General features: G+C 46.6%; 1 protein-coding gene across 3 annotated transcripts; it reads left to right on the plus strand.

Moving 5' to 3' along the window:
• The first annotated feature begins 98 nt into the window (after positions 1-98).
• On the plus strand, positions 99-20,947 carry NTMT1 (N-terminal Xaa-Pro-Lys N-methyltransferase 1). Of its 3 annotated transcripts, XM_056539791.1 has the most exons (5): positions 154-229; positions 6,814-6,985; positions 9,108-9,280; positions 15,038-15,290; positions 17,576-20,947. In XM_056539791.1, the coding sequence occupies exons 3-5, from the start codon at positions 9,119-9,121 to the stop codon at positions 17,830-17,832; spliced, it is 672 nt and encodes a 223-aa protein (XP_056395766.1). In that variant the 5' UTR covers positions 154-229; positions 6,814-6,985; positions 9,108-9,118; the 3' UTR covers positions 17,833-20,947. The 3 variants fall into 3 exon arrangements, with proteins under 3 accessions (XP_056395764.1, XP_056395763.1, XP_056395766.1); XM_056539789.1 differs by lacking the exon at positions 6,814-6,985 and having other exon boundaries at positions 99-229; XM_056539788.1 differs by lacking the exon at positions 6,814-6,985 and having other exon boundaries at positions 150-225.
• Positions 20,948-22,702: the final 1,755 nt, after the last annotated feature.

The raw sequence follows: 22,702 nt of genomic DNA on the forward strand, positions 1-22,702 counted from the left end.
TGCCGGCGGTAATACGATTGGGTATCGGAGCTGTCAATCAGGCAGGATCGTATCGCTGATTGGGTAGATTGTGTGTGAACATTTGAGCGCCGATTGGACGGTCAAGCTATGAGCGCTTTTGATTGGCCAGTTCGCTGTCAGGCCGGAAGAGTGCTGGACTTGTCCACATGCGCCCTCTAGCACTGAGCGGTGGCTGGAGTCGGCGGCGAGGTGTCCGGGTGGGAAGTGAGTGAGTACCGGGGCTTGTGTGTCGTTACCGTGTGTGCTGTGGAGCCGGTGCTGGAATGTTATAGTGTGAACAGGGAAACAGACAGAGAGAAGACGCATCTGAGTCTATACACTGAGCCCAACGTCACTTCCAGGTGTAAACAGTTACAGCATAAGCACAGTCATAAGGGAACATAGGCAGTACCTTCCCCAATACTACCCCCCTGATGATACCTGCCCCAATACTGCCCCCCCTGATGATACCTGCCCCAATACTGCCCCCCCTGATGATACCTGCCCCAATACTTCCCCCCTGATGATACCTGCCCCAATACTGCCCCCCTGATGATACCTTCCCCAATACTGCCCCCCCTGATGATACCTTCCCCAATACTGCCCCCCCTGATGATACCTTCCCCAATACTGCCCCCCTGATGATACCTGCCCCAATACTTCCCCCCTGATGATACCTGCCCCAATACTGCCCCCCTGATGATACCTGCCCCAATACTGCCCCCCTGATGATACCTGCCCCAATACTGCCCCCCCTGATGATACCTGCCCCAATACTGCCCCCCCTGATGATACCTTCCCCAATACTGCCCCCCCTGATGATACCTTCCCCAATACTTCCCCCCTGATGATACCTGCCCCAATACTTCCCCCCTGATGATACCTTCCCCAATACTGCCCCCTGATGATACCTGCCCCAATACTGCCCCCCTGATGATACCTGCCCCAATACTGCCCCCCTGATGATACCTGCCCCAATACTGCCCCCCTGATGGTACCTGCCCCAATACTGCCCCCCTGATGGTACCTGCCCCAATACTGCCCCCCTGATGGTACCTGCCCCAATACTGCCCCCCTGATGGTACCTGCCCCAATACTGCCCCCCTGATGATACCTGCCCCAATACTGCCCCCCTGATGATACCTTCCCCAATACTGCCCCCCCTGATGATACCTTCCCCAATACTGCCCCCCTGATGGTACCTGCCCCAATACTGCCCCCCTGATGGTACCTGCCCCAATACTGCCCCCCTGATGGTACCTGCCCCAATACTGCCCCCCTGATGGTACCTGCCCCAATACTGCCCCCCTGATGGTACCTGCCCCAATACTGCCCCCCTGATGGTACCTGCCCCAATACTGCCCCCCTGATGGTACCTGCCCCAATACTGCCCCCCTGATGGTACCTTCCCCAATACTGCCCCCCTGATGGTACCTGCCCCAATACTGCCCCCCTGATGATACCTGCCCCAATACTGCCCCCCTGATGATACCTTCCCCAATACTGCCCCCCCTGATGATACCTTCCCCAATACTGCCCCCCCTGATGATACCTTCCCCAATACTGCCCCCCCCTGATGATACCTTCCCCAATACTGCCCCCCTGATGGTACCTTCCCCAATACTGCCCCCCTGATGGTACCTGCCCCAATACTGCCCCCCTGATGGTACCTGCCCCAATACTGCCCCCCTGATGGTACCTGCCCCAATACTGCCCCCCTGATGGTACCTGCCCCAATACTGCCCCCCCTGATGGTACCTGCCCCCCCTGATGATACCTGCCCCAATATTGCCCCCCTGATGATACCTGCCCCAATACTGCCCCCCTGATGATACCTGCCCCAATACTGCCCCCCTGATGATACCTGCCCCAATACTGCCCCCCTGATGATACCTGCCCCAATACTGCCCCCCTGATGATACCTGCCCCAATACTGCCCCCCTGATGATACCTGCCCCAATACTGCCCCCCTGATGATACCTGCCCCAATACTGCCCCCTGATGATACCTGCTCCATTACTGCCCCCTGATGATACCTGCCCCAAATACTCCCCCCTGATGATATCTGCCCCAATACTACCCCTGAATATACCTGCCCCAATACTGCTCCCTGAATATACGTGCCCCAATGCTGCCCCTTTGTTATACCTGCCCCAACACTTCCCCCTGATTACACCTGCCCCAATACTAGCCCCTGATTATACCTGCCCCAATACTGCCTCATCTGTCCCCTTATAAGACCTGCCCCAATACAGCCCCCTGGTTATACCTAAAACAATACTGCCTCTGATGATACCTGCCCCAATACTGCCCCCTTGTTATAACTACCCAATACTGTCCCCTGATTATTCCTGCCCCCTGATTACGCCTGCCTCAATACTGCCCCCTGATTACGCCTGCCTCAATACTGCCCCCTGATTACACCTGCCTCAATACTGCCCCCTGATTACACCTGCCTCAATACTGCCCCCTGATTACACCTGCCTCAATACTGCCCCTTGATTACGCCTGCCTCAATACTGCCCCCTGATTACGCCTGCCTCAATACTGCCCCCTGATTACGCCTGCCTCAATACTGCCCCCTGATTACGCCTGCCCCAATACTGCCCCCTGATTACGCCTGCCTCAATACTGCCCCCTGATTACGCCTGCCTCAATACTGCCCCCTGATTACGCCTGCCTCAATACTGCCCCCTGATTACGCCTGCCTCAATACTGCCCCCTGATTACGCCTGCCTCAATACTGCCCCCTGATTACGCCTGCCTCAATACTGCCCCCTGATTACGCCTGCCTCAATACTGCCCCCTGATTACGCCTGCCTCAATACTGCCCCCTGATTATACCTGCCCCAATACTGCCACAGCTGCTTTCTTGTTATACCTGCCCCAATACTCTGCCACATCATCCCTTTTGTTATACCAGCTCTATCACTTGTTAACTGACCTGGTTACCCCAGTACTGGCACAACTACCCCACCTACCCCTGATAATACATGTGCCAGTAGATTTAAGATCACAGTACGTCATGTCGCTACGTTGTATCTATTTATAGTGGTGACAGCTGTGATCTTGTAACCAAATGTGACCACTACACAACTCATGGCAGAAATCCAAAGCTGTCACTAGTTACAATTCTGATCTAATGTGCGACTGTGACCCTAAGTCTACGGAGAAAGGTGTTACCCTCTGGCAGGGAGGGGGCAGTACTGGGGTCACTGTGTAGCCCGGGCTCACCTTCAGTGACACTATAGTGAGAAGGATACAGATAGGGGGAAGCTGATCTATCTGGAGTTCCTCTTCCTGTACATTCATTTGTAGCAGTGGTCTTCAAACTGTGGAACTCCAGCTGTTGCAAAACTACAACTCCCAGCAGCTGTTGCAAAGCTGTTGCACAACTCCCTCCAGCTGTTGCAAAACCACAACGCCATGCATGCCCGGACAGCCGAAGGCTGTCCGGGCATGCTGGGCGTTGTAGTTTTGCAACAGCTGGAGGTCCACAGTATGGAGACCACTGATTTATAAGTTCATATGTTTACTGTGTGGAAAGGAGAAATAGAGAAGTCTGTCACGTCTTCACAGCTCCTTCTCTTTGTTGGTACTTGGTCTTGGATTACATCAGTGTGTCTCCAGCTGTTGAGAATCTACAACTCCCAGCATGCCCTTACAGCTTGTGGTGGAGCCGTAGTTTCTCAACAGCTGGAGAACCACAGGCTGGAGATCACAAGTCTTAATTAGGTTCCTTGCCACTTTGTAGACCCTATTCTGGGGGCATCACCCAGTCTTAGGCTGGGTCCACACTACGTTTTGTCCCATACGGGAGCGCATACGGCAGGGGGGAGCTAAAAGCTCGCGCTCCCGTATGTTACCGTATGCGCTCCCGTATGTCATTCATTTCAATGAGCCGACCGGAGTGAAACGTTCGGTCCGGTCGGCTCATTTTTGCGCCGTATGCGCTTTTACAACCGGACCTAAAACCATGGTTGACCACAGTTTTAGGTCCGGTTGTAAAAGCGCATACGGCGCAAAAATGAGCCGACCGGACCGAACGTTTCACTCCGGTCGGCTCATTGAAATGAATGACATACGGGAGCGCATACGGTCACATACGGGAGCGCGAGCTTTTAGCTCGCCCCTGCCGTATGCGCTCCCGTATGGGACAAAACGTAGTGTGGACCCAGCCTAATAGGGTGAAAAACTATTTTAACTGGTGCCAGAAAGTTAAACAGATTTGTAAATGACTTCTATTTAAAAATCTTAATCCTTCCAGTACTTATCAGCTTCTATATGCTCCACAGGAAGTTCTTTTCTATTTACCTTTCTTTTCTGTCTGACCGCAGTGCTCTCTGCTGTCACAGCAAATCCCCGGATAGCAAACCTCTTCTGCTCTGGACAGTTCCTGACATAGACAGAGGTGTCAGCAGAGAGCACTGTGGTCAGACAGAAAAGAAATTAAAAAAGAAAATAACTTCCTGTGGAGCATACAGCAGCTAATAGGTACTGTCAGGAACTGTCCAGAGCAGGATAGGTTTGCTATGGAGATTTTCTCCTGCTCTGAACAGTTCCTGATACAGGCATCAGGTGTCAGCAGAGAGCACTGTGGACAAGACAACAAATAAATTCAAAAAGAAATGAATTTCCTCTGGAGCATACAGCTGCTAAAAAGTACTGGAAGGGTCAAGATTTTTTAATAGAAGTCATTTACAAATCTGTTTAACTTTCTGGCACCTGTTGATTTAAAAAAAAAATAAAAATGTTTTCCACCAGAGTACCCCTTTAAGTAGTAGGAGATAGATGCACTGGGGGAGATTTATCAAAACCTGTCCAGAGGAAAAGTTGCCCAGTTGCCCATAGCAACCAATCAGATCGCTTCTTTCATTTTGCAGAGGCCTTGTTAAAAATGAAAGAAGCGATCTGATTGGTTTCCTTTGGACAGGTTTTGATAAATCTCCCCCATTATGACTAGCTAGCGTTAGGGTACATTCAGAGGAGCGGATTTACAGCGGATTTTACGCTGTGGATCCGCCGCTGAAGGACTTCTGTATGGTAACTTTACATGTGCCTGCTCGGAGTGGCAATACGCTGCTACGTGCAGACACACTGAAGCGATGTACGAGTCGCCGCGCATGCGCGGTGTACTCGCACACATAGCGGCTGATCCCCCTGCTCATTGAGCTAGGCCGAGATCTGCCGCGATATGTGAGTATTTTGCGCATGCACGCGGCGACTCGCACATCGCAGTGTGTCTGCTCGTAGCGGCGTATTGCAGCTCTGAGCAGGCACATGTAAAGGCAGCATATAGAGGTCCTTCAGCGGTGGATCCGCAGCGAAATACGCGTGGAAAATCCTTGTCTGAACGTACCCTTAGAGAAGGTATGGCCATGACCCCGGAGGCTGGAGATCACTAGACTAAACTAAGGACATTTCCCACTTGGACAACCCCTATGGCCCATTTGGTCCTCTATTCACCTCCATAGGAAGTCTGCTCCAAAGCTTCCTAGTTGTGGCCAAGATCCACCTGATCAGCGCCAAAAGGTTGGGTAGACAGAAAGCTCATGGTGGGAAGTGCCGCCTGTAGTGGAGACACAGAGAATTTTGTCCATATAGGATCACAATCAGGAGCCCCATAGTTTCCTTGCCACTTTCTGGGGGCATTACCCAGTCTCAAATAGTAGGAGATGGAGCAAGAAGACTAGCTAGCCCAGTGTTTTTCTAACAGGGTGCCTCCAGCTGTTGCAAAACTACAACTCCCAGCATGCTTGGAGTTGTAGTTTTGAAACAGCTGGAGGCACGGTGGTTGTCCAACTACATGATATTGACCAAAGAAGTTGAGTGCACATCCTCAGCATCACATCCAGAGGTTGTCTTGCTGGGAGTTGTAGTTTTGAAACAGCTGGAGGCACGGTGGTTGTCCAACTACATGATATTGACCAAAGAAGTTGAGTGCACATCCTCAGCGTCACATCCAGAGGTTGTCTTGCTGGGAGTTGTAGTTTTGAAACAGCTGGAGGCACGGTGGTTGTCCAACTACATGATATTGACCAAAGAAGTTGAGTGCACATCCTCAGCGTCACATCCAGAGGTTGTCATGCTGGGAGTTGTAGTTTTGAAACAGCTGGAGGCACGGTGGTTGTCCAACTACATGATATTGACCAAAGAAGTTGAGTGCACATGCTCAGCGTCACATCCAGAGGTTGTCTTGCTGGGAGTTGTAGTTTTGAAACAGCTGGAGGCACGGTGGTTGTCCAACTGCTAGCCTTTAGAGAAGGTATGGCCATGACCAGTCTGAGGTCTACTGGTTTGGGGGAACATCATGGGCTCTTCTCATAGATCACACTTGGCCTTTTACAGGGCTCCAAAAAGCAGCTGGATCTATAGCTAGAAATTCCTCCCCACCCCTTAGGTTATTATTGGAACATTCCATCATCTCATTGACGCGTTTCCAGTGATAGTGTTCCATCCCGCTGCATTCACTATGTATAGGGCACTAATAATATCTGGGGAAACAGAGGGGACCTTATACCCAACCTAAGAGGAGCCCAATACAACACAATAGGATTTCTTCCATAGGATGACTGTACACTTTATGTTCTGTCCAGAGTGGTTGTTTTTTCGGCAGGCCCCCGCTGTTATTCTTGGACACGTATGTGCGAATACTGCACTGCCAGGCGGTGACTATTTTTAGTGAGCTTTCTAGACCATTGGGTGTTTGAACAGATGGGGCCTTGGGGTCCGCCTACCCCCAATAAGGTCACGGCTCATTCAGACCCCCATGTGTCGTGCACTTATTTTTTTTTTCTTCTTTTATGTCGGTAGCGAATGGGTTAAACTGGCAAATCTTAAAAATAGAGGTGCTGTTCCCTGACAAAGCCGATGTCCTCCATAAGAAGCTGTCACAGTTAATTCCCTGAATTGCAGGCATACAAGTCTCCGCGCAGGGAACTCTAATCCGTGATAAAGTTTGGTGCGGAAAACTACACAGACAGCGGTAAGGAATAGACACAGACCGTGCCCTGCCGCAGATCACAGCCGCTGCCCCTATTATTCAGTATTTAAAGGTGCAGCAGTAGCCGAATGACTGAGGGTCACCTAGGGTGGCAGGAGAGCAATTATTTATATGTATATTAATTTTGAATCCGGTTTAAATTTGATGTAGGATCATGGCTGCCGTCACATGTTGCAGTTGTGTATCGGTAATTTTATTTATTTATTTTATTTTATTAGTTTTTGCTGTAGTTACCAAAAGTATGGTTTTAGACATTTACAACAAAAAGCGCAGCATGTGAACAGTCTTAATTTTTATGTTTATATTTTTTAACTTTTGTTTTTAAATGTGTTGTTTGTTTCCTCCGGTTTTAATGCATTTAATTGATTTAAAGGGGTATTCCAGGGGAAAAAACCCTTTTTTTTTTTATTTTATTTTTTTTTATATCGACTGGCTCCAGAAAGTTAAACAGATTTGTAAATTAAAAAATGTACAAAAAAGAAAGTTGCAACAGCACTCTTGGTCAAAAAATGGAGGCTCTCAGCGCACTTTTTGATCAAAATGTGTCCCCCATCCACCACGGGGAGGTGGCCTCATATCGGATGGGACCCTAACATGATAACTCACCTCTGCTGTGCATATAGCCTCTGACTGTGTGACATGTTGGATCAACCATTGACTAAACCACCTCCAGTCACCCTCTTTAGCCGTGCACCCCACCCCTCTCAGACTGGAGGTGGTTTAGTCAATGGTTGATCCAACATGTCACACAGTCAGAGGCTATATGCACAGCAGAGGTGAGTTATCATGTTAGGGTCCCATCCGATATGAGGCCACCTCCCCGTGGTGGATGGGGGGGACACATTTCGATCAAAAAGTGCGCTGAGAGCCTCCATTTTTTGACCAAGAGTGCTGTTGCAACTTTCTTTTTTGTACATTTTGTATTTGCCACAGCAGCGGGCACCTGTGTATTAGGTTGTTGTTCTGGCTATTTTTCCTTTTGTTTTTGTAAATTTGTAAATTGCTTCTATGAAAAAATCCTTCCAATAATTATCAACTGCTGAAGTTGAGTTGTTCTTTTCTGTCTGGCAACAGTGCTCTTCTGACATCTCTGCTTGTCTCGGGAACTGCACAAAGTAGAAGAGGTTTGCTATGTGGATTTGCTTCTTCTCTGGACAGTTCCCGAGACAGGTGAGGTGTCATCAGAGAGCACCAAGACAGAAAAGAACAACTCAACTTCAGCAGCTCATAAGTACTGAAAGGATTAAGATTTTTTTAATAGAAGTATTATACAAATCTGTTTAACTTTTTGGAGCCAGTTGATCTATATATATATATATATATATATATATATATATATATATATATAGATATATATATATATATATATATATATAGATATATATATAATTTAAAAAAAATCATTTAGTACGCATTGCTTTAAAGGAAAACTGTCAGCTCTCTCTCCCCTCACTAACCAGCGGTACTGGCTGGTAGTGCAGGGGACGCTGATCAGTTTGATCCTTACTGTGCCCTGATCCGCTGCGCCGTTCAGCCTTAATCTTCTATTTTCGCTATATGCAAATGAGGTGCTAACTTGCACCGGATTGGCTAACTGGCACTCTGACGTCAGTGCCACAGCACCGCCCAGCTCATCAATATTCCTCCCCTCTCTCTTCATTACAGAGTGGGGAGAAGAAGGAGAGGCAGAGGGAGGAATATTGATGAGTTGGGCGGCGCTGTGGCACTGACGTCAGAGTGCCAGTTAGCCCGGCCGGGGCAAGTTAGCACCTCATTTGCATATAGCGAAAATAGAAGATTAAGGGCGAACGGCGTGGCGGATCCGGGCACGGCAAGGATCAAACTGATCAGCGTCCCATGCACTACCAGCGAGTACCACTGGTTAGTGCGGGGAGAAAGCTGACAGTTTTCCTTTAAAACAGGTTTATTTAACCAAATTTTTTATTAATGTTTTTAGATTTATATATTTCTTATTTTTTTCCATGTTCATAATTTTATATTCTCCCTTAAATAAATATATCCTAATTAAAGAAATACTTGAAAATGTAAATACAATGTGTGTGTATATGTGTAGATATATTTATCTTATTTTTTGTTTTTTTAGTCATTTCCATCATGTCAACTGACCCGGTAGAAGATGAGTCCCAGTTTTACTGTAAAGCCAAGACATACTGGAAAGACGTCCCCCCCACGGTGGATGGGATGCTGGGAGGATACGGTCATATATCCAGTATTGATATTAATGGCTCCAAAAAGTTCCTGCAGAGATTCCTGCGAGTGAGTATCCCTGGAGATCCTGATGATTCTTGTCATGCCCGGGCTATATTTAGAGCCGATAAGTCAGCTGGATGTGGAGCTGGGAAATCCGGATGAGCTGTGACAGGCGCTGGCAGAGATGAGCGCCATGAGGACTCCGGGGGGATTACGTTTCATAGCTTTTAATTGTTTTATCAGCTGTGGGGATGGAGAGGAATGTACTAGCCTGCTAGGGAGTTTATTTCGTTTATAGGGGATTTATATAGCAGTGATGTGTGTGTGTGTGTGTGTGTGTGTGTGTGTGTATATATATATATATATATATATATATATATATATATATATATATATATATATATATATAGTGACCCCTCGACCTACGATGGCCCCTCCCAGAGGCCATCGCATGTTTAAGGCAGCATCAACATACAATGCTTTTGTATGTCGGGGCCATCGCATAAACGGCTATCCGGCAGCTCAGACTGCTTCAGCTGCCACCGGATAGCCGTTTACGGTGCCCCGTGTGGTCCGCTGACGATCACTTACCTGTCCTCGGGGCTCCAGCGCGTCCTCTTTGGGATCCTCTGCATCGTCGGCGCTCTCCATCGTCGTCATCACGCACGCCGTCCCGTCATCCAATAGGAGCGGCGTGCGTAGCGACGTGATGGCAGCGACGGAGAGCGCGGATGCCGGGGAAGCAGAGGCCTTGCCGGAGCATCGGGGACACCTCGGGGACGTGGCGACATCCTGGGCAGCGGTGACGAGCGGTGACGGTCGGAGCGGCGGGGACAGGCGAGTACAACTTCCTCTAACAGTGGTCTACAACCTGCGGACCACCAGATGTTGCAAAACTGCAACATCCAGCATGCCGGGTGTTGTAGTTTTGCAACATCTGGAGGTCCGCAGGTTGTAGACCACTGTCCTATACTTTACGATCCCTCAACATGCGATGGTTTCAACAAACGATGGTCCGTTTGGAACGGATTACCATCGTATGTTGAGGGACCACTGTGTGTGTGTGTATATATATATATATATATATATATATATATATATATATACACACACACACACGCTGTAGAAGCTGCAATAGGGCCCATGCAGTATACAGATTTTATCCTTTTGTGGTCAATGGGATTCTGCTGCTCTTAGTGCACACTAAGGAATTTTCATTCTTTCTGCGGAATACTGAGCAAAATGCACTGCCGGCTATAGGGACTTGAAATGTCCAAGCAGTACGGCGTTGACCGCCCTCGGAATTCAGCAGTCAGGGTTGCTGGGAGTTGTAGTTTTGCAACAGCTGGAGGCACCCTGGTTGGGAAACACAGCTAAATACATCAATGCAAGTGATGTCCAAATGTGATTTGCTTGCAACTTCTAAGTAAACTGCCTATATTTTGTGCCTATGACTCTGCGCTCGCTTCATGCACGGTGGGTTGGCACCTTGTCACTAATGGCGGAGATTAGCGATTACACTGATGCTAGCCATTAACCCTTTAATTAATAGTGATCATGGCATCAAAAGAAGTTGCTGGATTTGTGAGGCTCATTGGACCACCCGCAGCACGATTGCAGGGGTCCGATGAGTTAAGATGGCGACCGGAGCTCTCTTTACCTGCTCCATGATGCTTCAGGGACTTCCTTGCCTTGTCTGCCTTCAGGCAGGCTATACAAGTAGATCTCCGATTTTACTGATCAGTGCTATGCATGCATATTAATGAACAGTAATACCTGTGGGAATAATAAAAAAAAAAATTAACCCCTTAAGGACCCTTGAAGTACGCGTACGGGGCGGGGATCAGACCGGGATGCCTGCTGAAATCATTCAGCAGGCATCCCGTGCAAACGCCCAGGGGGGTCATTAGACCCCCCCCCATGACGGCGATCGCGGCAAATCGCAAGTGAATTCACACTTGCGATTTGCGCGATTCCGGGTCATTACGGGTCTATAGTGACCCGGAATATAAGAGGGATCGCGGGTGTCTAAGACACCCAGGATCCCCCTGAAGGGATAGGAGTGAGGTGGCAGGGGTGCCACCCCTCCTATCCCTGCTATTGGTGGTCTAGACGCAACCAATAGCAGAGCGGGGGGGGTTAACTTTCGTTTTCCCATCCTGCCCACCCACAATAGGTGGGGCACGACGGGGACCGGCGCCGAAGATCCACTTACCGATCCGGGCGGGCGACGGAGATCGGCGGGCGGTGATGACGTGCGGCTGGATCTGACGGAAGCCGGTGAGTTGCCTAGCAACATCTGGAGGGTACAGTTTGAGACCATTATACAGTGGTCTCTAACTGTAGCCCTCCAGATGTTGCAAAACTACAACTCCCAGCATGCCCAGACAGCTGTTTGGGCATGCTGGGAGTTGTAGTTTTGCAACAGCTGGAGGGCTACAGTTTGAGACCACTATATAGTGGTCCCTAAACTGTAGCCCTCCAGATCTTGCAAAACTACAACTCCTAGCATGCCCAAACAACTGTTTGCTGTCAGGGCATGCTGGAATTTGTAGTTTTGCAACAGCTGGAGGACCACAGTTTGGAGATCACCTTGCAGTGTTCTCTAAAACTGTAGCCCTCCAGATGTTGCAAAACTGCAAATCCCAGCATGTCCAAACAGCTGTCTCGGCATGCTGGGAGTTATAGTTGCGTACCTCCAGCTATTGCATAACTACATCTCCCAGCATGCCCTTCGGTGATTAGTACATGCTGGGAGTTGTAGTTTTGCAACAGCTGGAGGCAGACTGGTTGGAAAATACTGAGTTAGGTAACAGAACCTAACTGAAGGTTTTCCAACCAGTGTATCTCCAGCTGTTGCAAAAGTAAAACTCCCAGCATGCACGGTCTGTCAGTACATGCTGGGAGTTGTAGTTTTGAAACAGCTGGAGGTTTGCTCTCCCATGTGAACGTACAGGGTACATTCACACGGGCAGGCTTACAGCAAGTTTCCTGCTTCAAGTTTGGGCTGCGGCAAATTTTTCACCGCAGTGCAAACTCCTAGCGGGAAACTCACCGTAACACGCCAGTGTGAATGTACCCTAAAAACACTACACTACACTAACGCATAATAAAGGGTAAAACGTATTGTATGGCAGTGTTTCCAAAACGGAGCCTCCAGCTGTTGCAAAACAACAACTCCCAGCATTTCCGGACAGCCACTGACTGTCCAGGCATGCTGGGAATTTAGCAACAGCTGGAGGCACCCTGTTTGGGAATCACTGGCGTAGAATACCCCTATGTCCACCCTTATGCAATCCCTAATTTAGTCCTCAAATGCGGATGGAGCTGTCTCACTTCGGAGCCCTGTCGTATTTTAAGGAAACAGTTTAAGGCCACATATGGGGTATCTCCGTACTCGGGAGAAATTGCACTACAAATTTTGGGGGGCTTTTTCTCCTTTTACCCCTTATGAAAAGGAAAAGTTAGGGGCTACACCAGCTTGTTAGTGTAAAAAAATAAAAAAAAATTACACTAACATGCTGGTGTTACCCCATACTTTTTATTTTCACAAGCGTTAAAAGGAAAAAAAGACCCCCAAAACTTGTTACGCAATTTCTCCTGAGTACGGAAATACCCCATATGTGGGCGTAAAATGCTCTGTGGGTGCACAACAAGGCTCAGGAGTGAGAGCTCACTATGTACATTTGAGGTCTAAATTGGTGATTTGCACAGGGGTGGCCGATCTTTCAGCGGTTCTGGCATAAACGCAAAAAAATACCCACATGTGACCCCATTTTGGAAACGACACCCCTCACGTTATGTAATAAGGGGTACAGTGAGCATTTACGCCCCACAGGGGTCTGGCAGATTTTTGGAACAGTGGTCCGTGAAAATGAAAAATGTAATTTTTAATTTGCACAGCCCACTGTTCCAAAGATCTGTCAAATGCCAGTGGGGTGTAAATACTCACTGCACCCCTTATTAAATTCTTTGAGGGGTGTAGTTTCCAAAATAGGGTCACATGTGGGGGGGGTCCACTGTTCTGGCACCACGGGAGGCTTTGTAAACGCACATGGCCCCTGACATCCATTCCAAACTATTTTTTTCCCAAAAGCTCAATGGTGCTCCTTCTCTTCTGAGCATTGTAGTTCGTCAGCAGAGCACTTGACGTCCACACATGGGGTATTTCCATACTCAGAAGAGATGGGGTTTCAAATTTTGGGGGGCATTTGTCCTATTACCCCTTGTAAAAATTTTTAATTTGAGGGAAAACTAGCATTTTAGTGAAAAAAAAATATATAATTTTCACATCCAAATTTAACGAAAAGTCGTCAAACACCTGTGGGGTGTTAAGGCTCACTGGACCCCTTGTTATGTGCCTTGAGGGGTGTAGTTTCCAAAATAGTATGCCATGTGGGTTTTTTTTTTTTTACTGTTCTGGCACCATAGGGGCTTCCGAAATGTGACATGCCCCCCAAAAACCATTTCAGAAAAACTCACTCTCCAAAATCCCACTGTCGCTCCTTCCCTTTTTAGAAAGATTTCTCTCCTTTTACCCCTTGTAAAAATTCGATAACTGGGTCTACAAGAACATGCAAGTGTAAAAAATGAAGATTTAGAATTTTCTCCTTCAATTTGCTGCTATTCCTGTGAAACACCTAAAGGGTTAACAAACCTTTTGAATGTCATTTTGAATACTTTGAGGGGTGCAGTTTTTATAATGGGGTCATTTGTGGGGTATTTCTAATAAGAAGGCCCTTCAAATCCACTTCAAAACAGAACTGGTCCCTGAAAAATTTAGATTTTGAAAATTTTGTGAAAATTGGAAATTGCTGCTATACTTTGAAGCCCTCTGGTGTCTTCCAAAAGTAAAAACATGTCAACTTTATGATGGAAACATAAAGTATACACATTTTATATGTGAATCAATATATAATTTATTTGGAATATTCATTTTCCTTATAAGCTGAGAGCTTCAAAGTAAAAAAAATGCAAAATTTTCAATTTTTTCATCAAATTTTGGAATTTTTCAGAAATGATGCAAGTATCGACAACATTTTACCACTAACATAAAGTAGAATATGTCAAGAAAAAACATTCTCGGAATCAGAATGAAAGGTAAAAGCATCCCAGAGTTATTAATGCTTAAAGTGACAGTGGTCAGATGTGCAAAAAATGGCCATGTCCGACAGTGAAAATTGGCTGGGTCCTTAAGGAGTTAAAGGGGTATTCCAGGAAAAAACTTTTTTTTTCATATATCAACTGGCTCCAGAAAGTTAAACAGATTTGTAAATTACTTCTATTAAAAAATCTCAATCCTTTCAATAATTATGAGCTGCTGAAGTTGAGTGGTTTTCTGTCTGGCAACAGTGCTCTCTGCTGACATCTCTGCTTGTCTCGGGAACTGTACAGAGTAGAAGAGGTTTGCTATGGGGATTTGCTTCTAAACTGGGCGGTTCCCGAGACAGGTGTCATCATAGAGCACTTAGACAGAAAAGAACAACTTAACTTCAGCATCTCATAAGTACTGAAAGGATTAAGATTTTTTAATAGAAGTAATTTACAAATCTGTTTAACTTTCTGGAGCCAGTTGAATACCCCGTTTCTGGAATACCCCGTTAATAAGTAATTTGCCCTCCTAAGTCTTCTCCACATAACGTGTTCCTCTGATCCAGTGTTTCCCAACCAGTGTGCCCCCAGCTGTTGCAAAACTACAACTCCCAGCATGCCCGGACAGCCGTTGGCTGTCCTGGCATGCTGGGAGTTGTGGTTTTGCAACAGCTGGAGGCACACTGGTTAGAAATCACTGTTCTAATTTTAGGATTACCTTCTGTTTTACAGGACGGCCCCAACAAAACTGGCACCTCATGCGCTTTAGATTGTGGAGCCGGTATTGGTCGGATCACTAAACGCCTCCTGCTGCCGATCTTCAAAAACGTAGACATGGTCGACGTCACAGACAAGTTTCTAAGCAAAGCAAAGAGTTACCTGGGGGAGGACGCCAAGAGGATCGGCGACTACTATTGCTGCGGCTTACAAGAATTCGTTCCCGAGCCCAATCGATATGATGTCATCTGGATCCAGTGGGTGATAGGTGAGGTCACTGCTGAAATAAGAGAGCATGAGATCTGCCCTTAAGGTTGTTCCAGGCTCTAAGAAAGTTATATACTTACCCTTCTCCCTGGCCCTCCACTTCTGGTTCCGTGCCAGCTCAGCCTCATAGCTTTTCCCCCTGATTTTATAGGAGGGATCAACGGGGCACCATGTTGCGACTGCCACATGTGGGTGAAACCACACTCGAGGGAGATGGCCAATGGCCACACAATGTTGGGGAAAACAAAACGCCATTGTGCGTCCATTGGCTACGGCATGCCCCTTTAAAACGGGGAAAGCTATTGGGCTGTGCTGCCACAGAGCCAGAAGTTGGACAATCCCTTTAACTCCTAGAAGACACGCATTGTACATGTACGTCGCTGGACCCTGGTGCTTAGTGCACAGCGACCTACATGTACGTTGTTGGGTTTTGCGATCACCCCGTCTACCGACACCGTGATCGAGCCAAGATGGCTGCTGGTAACAGCGCTAATGGCAAACAGCAACAATAACACTGAGGTCCATGTATAACGCTTTATGTGATCAATACTGATAATGGCATTTAAAGCATTAGGGGGGCTTTGTGACACTCATCTAACCACCCGCAGTGCGATTGCTGGGTCTAAGGAGTCAAAATGGCGGCCCGAGGTCTCCTTACCTCTTCGTTCTGCTGCAATCCATTTGTATGGCCTGCCTTCTGTAAGACAATACAGTCAGATCGCAGATATCATTGATCACTGATATGCCAATGCATAGCACTAATGAGTAACAGCAATCAATAGAAAAAAAAATGAATACAAATTTTTTAAAAGTGAATAAGCTGTCCCCAAAAAAAAAATTTGTAAAATTGCTCTTTTTTCCCATTTTACAAATAAAAAAATGTAAAAATCAAAAAAAAAAAAGATATATATATATATATATATATATCTATATATATATATAGTATCACCGCATGCAGAAATGTCTTAACTATTAAAATATAATGTTAACGATTCCATACAATGAATGGTGTAAATGTTTAAAAAAAAAAGAAAAGAAAAATAACACCTAAGTTCAAAATGGACAATTTCTGATCACATCGCAGAAAAGATGTGACCATAACGTCACATATACGCAAAAAAAAAAAGTACAATAGAAAAGCGTGTATACATGAGTATCAATTTAGTCGTATTGACCCACAGAATAAAGAGAACGTCATTTTTACCGTAAAGTGTACAAAGTAAAAAATAAATAAAAATACATTTGCAAAATTGCTGTTTTCTTTACAATTTCCCGCTACAAATAAAAATAACTTTTTGTTACGCCAAACATTTTATGGTAAAATGAAAGGGGTCATTACAAAAATGCAGTTGATTGTGCAAAAAAACAACTTATGGCTCTTAGAAGGCGAGGAGGAAAAACCAAAAACGTTAAAATATAAATTGACTGTGTCCTCAAAGGTGTAATCCGGCGCTAAGACATCTTATCCCCTATCCAAAGGATAGGGGATAAGATGCCTGATCACGGGAGTCCCGCCGCCGCGGACCCCCGTGATCTTCCACGCCGCACCCCGTTAGAATCAGTCCCCGGAGTGTGCCATAGGCTTGCATTGAGGGGGCAGAACGTGACGTCACTATGTTCCGTCCCCGTGTGACGTCACGCTCTGCCCCCTCAATGCAAGCCTATGGCACGCTCCGGGGACTGATTCTAACAGGGTGCGGCGTGGAAGATCACGGGGGTCCCCATTGGCGGGACCCCCGCGATCAGGCATCTTATCCCCTATCCTTTGGATAGGGGATAAGATGTCTTAGCGCCGGAATACACCTTTAAGGGGTATTAAAGCCAAAGACATCTTATCCTCTATCCAAAGGATAGGGGATAAGATGTCTGATCGCAGGGGGTCCCCTCATGACGCCACGCCCCCTCCATTTATGTCTATGGGAGGGGACACCATAAATGGAGGGGACGTGGCGTGGCGTCACTTCTCCATACCCGGAAACACAGAGGTTTCCGAGACTGGAGCAGCACCCCGCACAGAATGCGGGTACTGCAAGGCGATCGCGGGGGGCCCGCCCCTGGGACCCTTGCCATCAGACATCTTATCTTCTATCCTTTGGATAGGGGATGAGATGTCTTTGGCCGGAATACCCCAGCACAATGTGGCATAGTGTTACCTGAATGGTCTGGTTGCTAGGGTACAACTCCCTAACAACCACAGTATTTCTGTGGTTGTCATGAGGCACATCCCTAGGGACTAGTCTGCCTCCCATTATTCCATTCTTAGTATGTCCCTCTCTCTTATGGCAGGACATTTGACCGACAGTCACTTAGTGGATTTCCTTAAGAGATGTAAAGCCGGCTTGAGACCGAATGGCCTGATCGTCATCAAGGACAACATGACCCAGGAAGGAACCATCATGGATGAGGTGGACAGCAGCGTCTGCAGGGACATGGACCTGGTACGTTGTCTCATCAGACAGGCCGGCCTGGCTGTGCTGGCCCAGGAGAGGCAGGAGAATTTTCCAGAGGAAATCTACCATGTTTATTCCATCGCCATGAGATAGCGTCCACCACAGATGGCGCTGTTCCTTCAAATGAGACCTCTCCACTGTTCTGCTTTGCCAAAAAGTCAGATCTTGTTAGCATGCTGCTTTATCAGTACGCTGGGACTCTGCTAACAGAAATGAGGACTGTATGGGGTGCCCATCACCCATCCGCAGCAGTGGAGGCCAACTTCACAAGTATCAAGAGAATACAGCAAGGTTTGCCCATAAAATGGCAACCGTCTAACCAGGATAGGGTGGTGCAAGTGACCAGGGTGTGTATTAGAATGTGTCTGCTATTAAAGCTCCCTAAGTGTTTGTCATCCAGCTTTCCTAAACACCTGAATGGCTATCCTGTCCAGTTATACAATGCTGCATCCCCCTCTCCCATATTAGTGCTTAGAAAAACATGACTGTCTTCCAAAAGAACGATTCACCTGTCCACAGGTTGTGTCTAGTATTGCTGCCCAGCCCTATTTACTTCAATGAAGCAGATCTGCAATACCGGAAATGACCTACAGACAGATGTGGCGCTGTTTAAGGGAGATAGTGGCCGTGTTTTTCTTATCCTGTTCATGTTGGCCATTCAGGTGTCTTGGAAAGCTGGATGGCAACTGTTGGCGCTGTAAAGGCAGCCATATTGGGGGGAGGAATGTGTTGTTGTTTTTTTTAGATCAACTTTTTTTTTTTTTTTACTCTTTCATGTAGCACATGGTTAAGAGGAACACAGTGTATAGAATGACTGCATCATGACTTATGACTGTGTTTCCCAATCTGACTGCCTCCAGCTGTTTCAAAAGTACAACTCCCAGCATGCCTGGACAGTCTTTGGCTGACAGCATTCTTACGTCTTTTTCCCAAAGACAACCTCTGGACGTGACGCTGAGCACATGCACTCAACTTCTTTGGTCAATATCATGTACACTGCTCAAAAAAATAACGGGAACACTTAGATAACACATCCTAGATCTGGATGAACTAATCGTAGGAAATACTTTCGTCTTTACATAGTTGAATGTGCTGACAACAAAATCACACAAAAATTATCAATGGAAATCAAATTTATCAACCCATGGAGGTCTGGATATGGAGTCACACTCAAAATCAAAATGGAAAACCACACTACAGGCTGATCCAACTTTATGTAATGTCCTTAAAACAAGTCACAATGAGGCTCAGTAGTGTGTGTGGCCTCCACGTGCCCGTATGACCTCCCTACAACGCCTGGGCATGCTCCTGATGAGGTGGCGGATGGTCTCCTGAGGGATGTCCTCCCAGACCTGGACTAAAGCATCCGCCAACTCCTGGAAAGTCTGTGGTGCAATGTGGCATTGGTGAATGGAGCGAGATATGATGTCCCAGATGTGCTCAATCGGATTCAGGTCTGGGGAATGGTCGGGCCAGTCCATAGCATCAATGCCTTCCTCTTGCAGAAACTGCTGGCACACTCCAGCCCCATGAGGTCTTGCATTAGGAGGAACCCAGGGCCACAGGGTCTAAGGATCTCATCTCTGTACCTAATTGCAGTCAGGCTACCTCTTGCAAGCACTTGGAGGGTTGTGCAGCCCCCAAAGAAATGCAACCCCACACCATTACTGACCCACTGCCAAACCGGTCATGCTGGAGGATGTTGTAGGCAGCAGAACGTTCCCCACGGCGTCTCCAGACTCTGTCACGTGCTCAGTGTGAACCTGCTTTCATCTGTGAAGAGCACAGGGCACCAGTGGTGAATTTGCCAATATTGGTGTTCTCTGGCAAATGCCAAACCTCGGATCACCCTCATGGAGGCGGTTTCTGACCATTTGAGTGGACACATATGCACATTTGTGGCCTGCTGGAGGTCACTTTGCAGGGCTCTGGCAGTGCTCCTCCTTGCACAAAGGCAGAGGTAGCGGTCATTCTACTGGGTTGTTGCCCTCCTCCACGTCTCCTGATGTACTGGCCTGTCTCCTGGTAGCGCCTCCATGTTCTGGACACTACGCTGACAGACACAGCAAACCTTCTTGCCACAGCTCGCATTGATGTGCCATCCTGGATGAGCTGCACTACCTGAGCCACTTGTGTGGGTTGTAGACCCCGTCTCATGCTACCACTAGAGTGAAAGCACCGCCAGCATTCAAAAGTAACCAAAACATCAGCCACGAAGCATAGGAACTGAGAAGTGGTCTGTGGTCACCACCTGCAGAACCACTCCTTTATTGGGGGTGTCTTGCTAATTGCCAATAATTTCCACCTGTTGTCTGTTCCATTTGCACAACAGCATGTGAAGTTGATTGTCAATCAGTGTTGCTTCCTGAGTGGACAGTGTGATTTCACTGAAGTGTCATTGACTTGGAGTTACATTGTGCTGTTTAAGTGTTCCCTTTATTATTATTTTTTTTTAGCAGTGTAGTTGGACAACCACTGTGCCTCCAGCTGTTTCAAAACTACAACTCCCAGCATGCCCGGACAGCCAACGGCTGTCCTGGCATGGTGGGAGTTGTAGTTTTGTGACAGCTGGAGGCACCCTGGTTGGGAAACAATGACAAACGTACAAACCATTGAAGAAGTGTGCGGTCCCTTCAAATATTCATCACAAGTCTACATTAATATTAGTGTTGCCCATCACTTTAAAGTGTCCCTGTCATTTTAAGAAAAAAAAACTTATCACGTCATAGTGCTGAATAAAACGAATGGGGAGAAGCATGCGGCTATGCGCTTCTCTCCCCAGCTTGAAGCAATTTCCATCCATGGCAGTGGTATCCAAACCGTGGACCTTTTAGATGTTGTAAAACTACAACTCCCAGCATGCCCGGACAGCCGTCGGCTGTCCGGGCATGCTGGGAGTTGTAGTTTGCAACATCTGGAGGTCCACAGTTTGGAGACCACTGGTCTATGGAGATCGTTGTGAAGCACCTAATAGTGTGCTTCGCCCCATTCGTTCCAATGATCAGTTTCTCGACACAGAGACCCCGACTGATCAAAACGTTTGACATTTCCCTGCAATATGTGAAAAAAAAAAAAATTTTTAATGACAAGAACCCAGTAAGGTACTAGTCAATGAATTTAAAATCTTCGTGTGTTTGTTTCCTTGTTTCTTACCCAGCTGCATTAATAAAAGTGCTCAGAATGGAGGAAAATCATTTTAGTCTGAATTTTACTTTTAAGTGTAATTAAAGCGTACCTGTTCTATCATAGAAAAAAAATACTTCTATACAGAATGTTACTCACTAGGTCATGCAGATGCTTTACATGTCTCTTATGTGTGTCTAGCTTCTGTATTTAGCTCCCAAATCCCTCTGTTCTGCTGCTCACTCATTTTGACATCTGCTCAGAAAGCACCGAGCCCGCCCTCACTCACCTTGCATTCACTTCCTCCCTAAGATTGCTGTGCTGGGTCTCTTCGTCCAATCACTGCAGGCTGCTCTGTAACCCTCTCTTCTCTAAGTTTTCAGACAGAAGTCTGACAGGACAGGAGTGAGCACAGAGGAGTGCTAGTCCCGCCCTCACTTCCTGGACTTTGTTCCTGCCTGTGCTTAACCCCTTAACGACGCAGGACATAAATGTACGTCCTGGTGATGTGGTACTTAACGCACCAGGACGTACATTTACGTCCTGAGCATAACCGCGGGCATCGGAGCTATGCAGGCATCATGCGCGGCAGGTCCCGGCTGTGGATCGCAGCCAGGGACACGCTGGTAATGGCGGACACCCGCGATCCCGCGGATGTCCGCCATTAACCCCTCAGATGCCGTGATCAATACAGATCACGGCATCTGCAGCATCGATCACTTAACAGGATGATCGGATCGCCCGCAGCGCTGCCGCGGCGGCGATCCGATCATCCTGCACGGCAGATGGAGGTCCCCTCACCTGGCTCCGCTGTCTTCCAGGAGTCTTCTGTTCTGATCTGCCTTCCCGCAGTCCAGAGCAGAAGATGACCGATAATGCTGATCAGTGCTGTGTCCTATACATAGCACTGAACAGGATTAGCAATCGAATGGTTGCTATAAATAGTCCCCTATGGGGACTATAAGAGTGTAAAAATAAAAGTTAAAAAATTAAGTAAAAAATTTAAAAAAAAACCTCCCCCAAGAAAAACGTAAATTGGCCCATTTTCCCTATTTTACCCCCAAAAAGTGTAAAAAAAAAATATTTTATATACATATTTGGTATCGCCGCGTGCGTAAATATCCGTACTATTAAAATAAAATGTAAATGATACGGTGAACGGCGTGAACGTAAAAAAAAAAAAAAGTCCAAAATAGCTGCTTTTTTATAACATTTTATTCCCCCAAAAAAATAAAAATGTTATGAAAGTTTTGTATAAGCAAATATGGTATTCATAAAAAGTACAGATCACGGCGCAAAAAATGAGCCCTCATACCACCGCTTATACGGAAAAATGAAAAAGTTATAGGTCTTCAAATTAGGGGGATTTTAAACATACTAATATGGTTAAAAAGTTTGCGATTTTTTTTTAAGCGCAACAGTAATAGAAAAGTGTATAATCATGGGTATCATTTTAATCGTATTGACCCAGAGAATAAAAAACACACGTCATTTTTACCATAAATTGTACGGCGTGAAAACAAAACCTTCCAAAATTTGTAAAATTGCGGATTTCTTTTAAATTTCCCCACACAAATAGTATTTTTTTGGTTGCGCCATACATTTTATGGTAAAGTGAGTGATGGCATTACAACGGACAACTGGTCGCGCAAAAAACAAGCCCTCATACTAGTCTGTGGATGAAAATATAAAAGTTATGATTTTCTGAAGGCGAGGAGGAAAAAATGAAAGCGTAAAAATAAAATTGTCTGAGTCCTTAAGGTCCAAATGGGCTGAGTCCTTAAGGGGTGCTCCTGTGGAAATTTTAATTTAAATTTTTTTAAATCAACTGGTGCCAGAA

This window comes from Hyla sarda, chromosome 9 (assembly GCF_029499605.1).
Source record: "Hyla sarda isolate aHylSar1 chromosome 9, aHylSar1.hap1, whole genome shotgun sequence".
NCBI classification, from domain to species: domain Eukaryota; kingdom Metazoa; phylum Chordata; class Amphibia; order Anura; family Hylidae; genus Hyla; species Hyla sarda.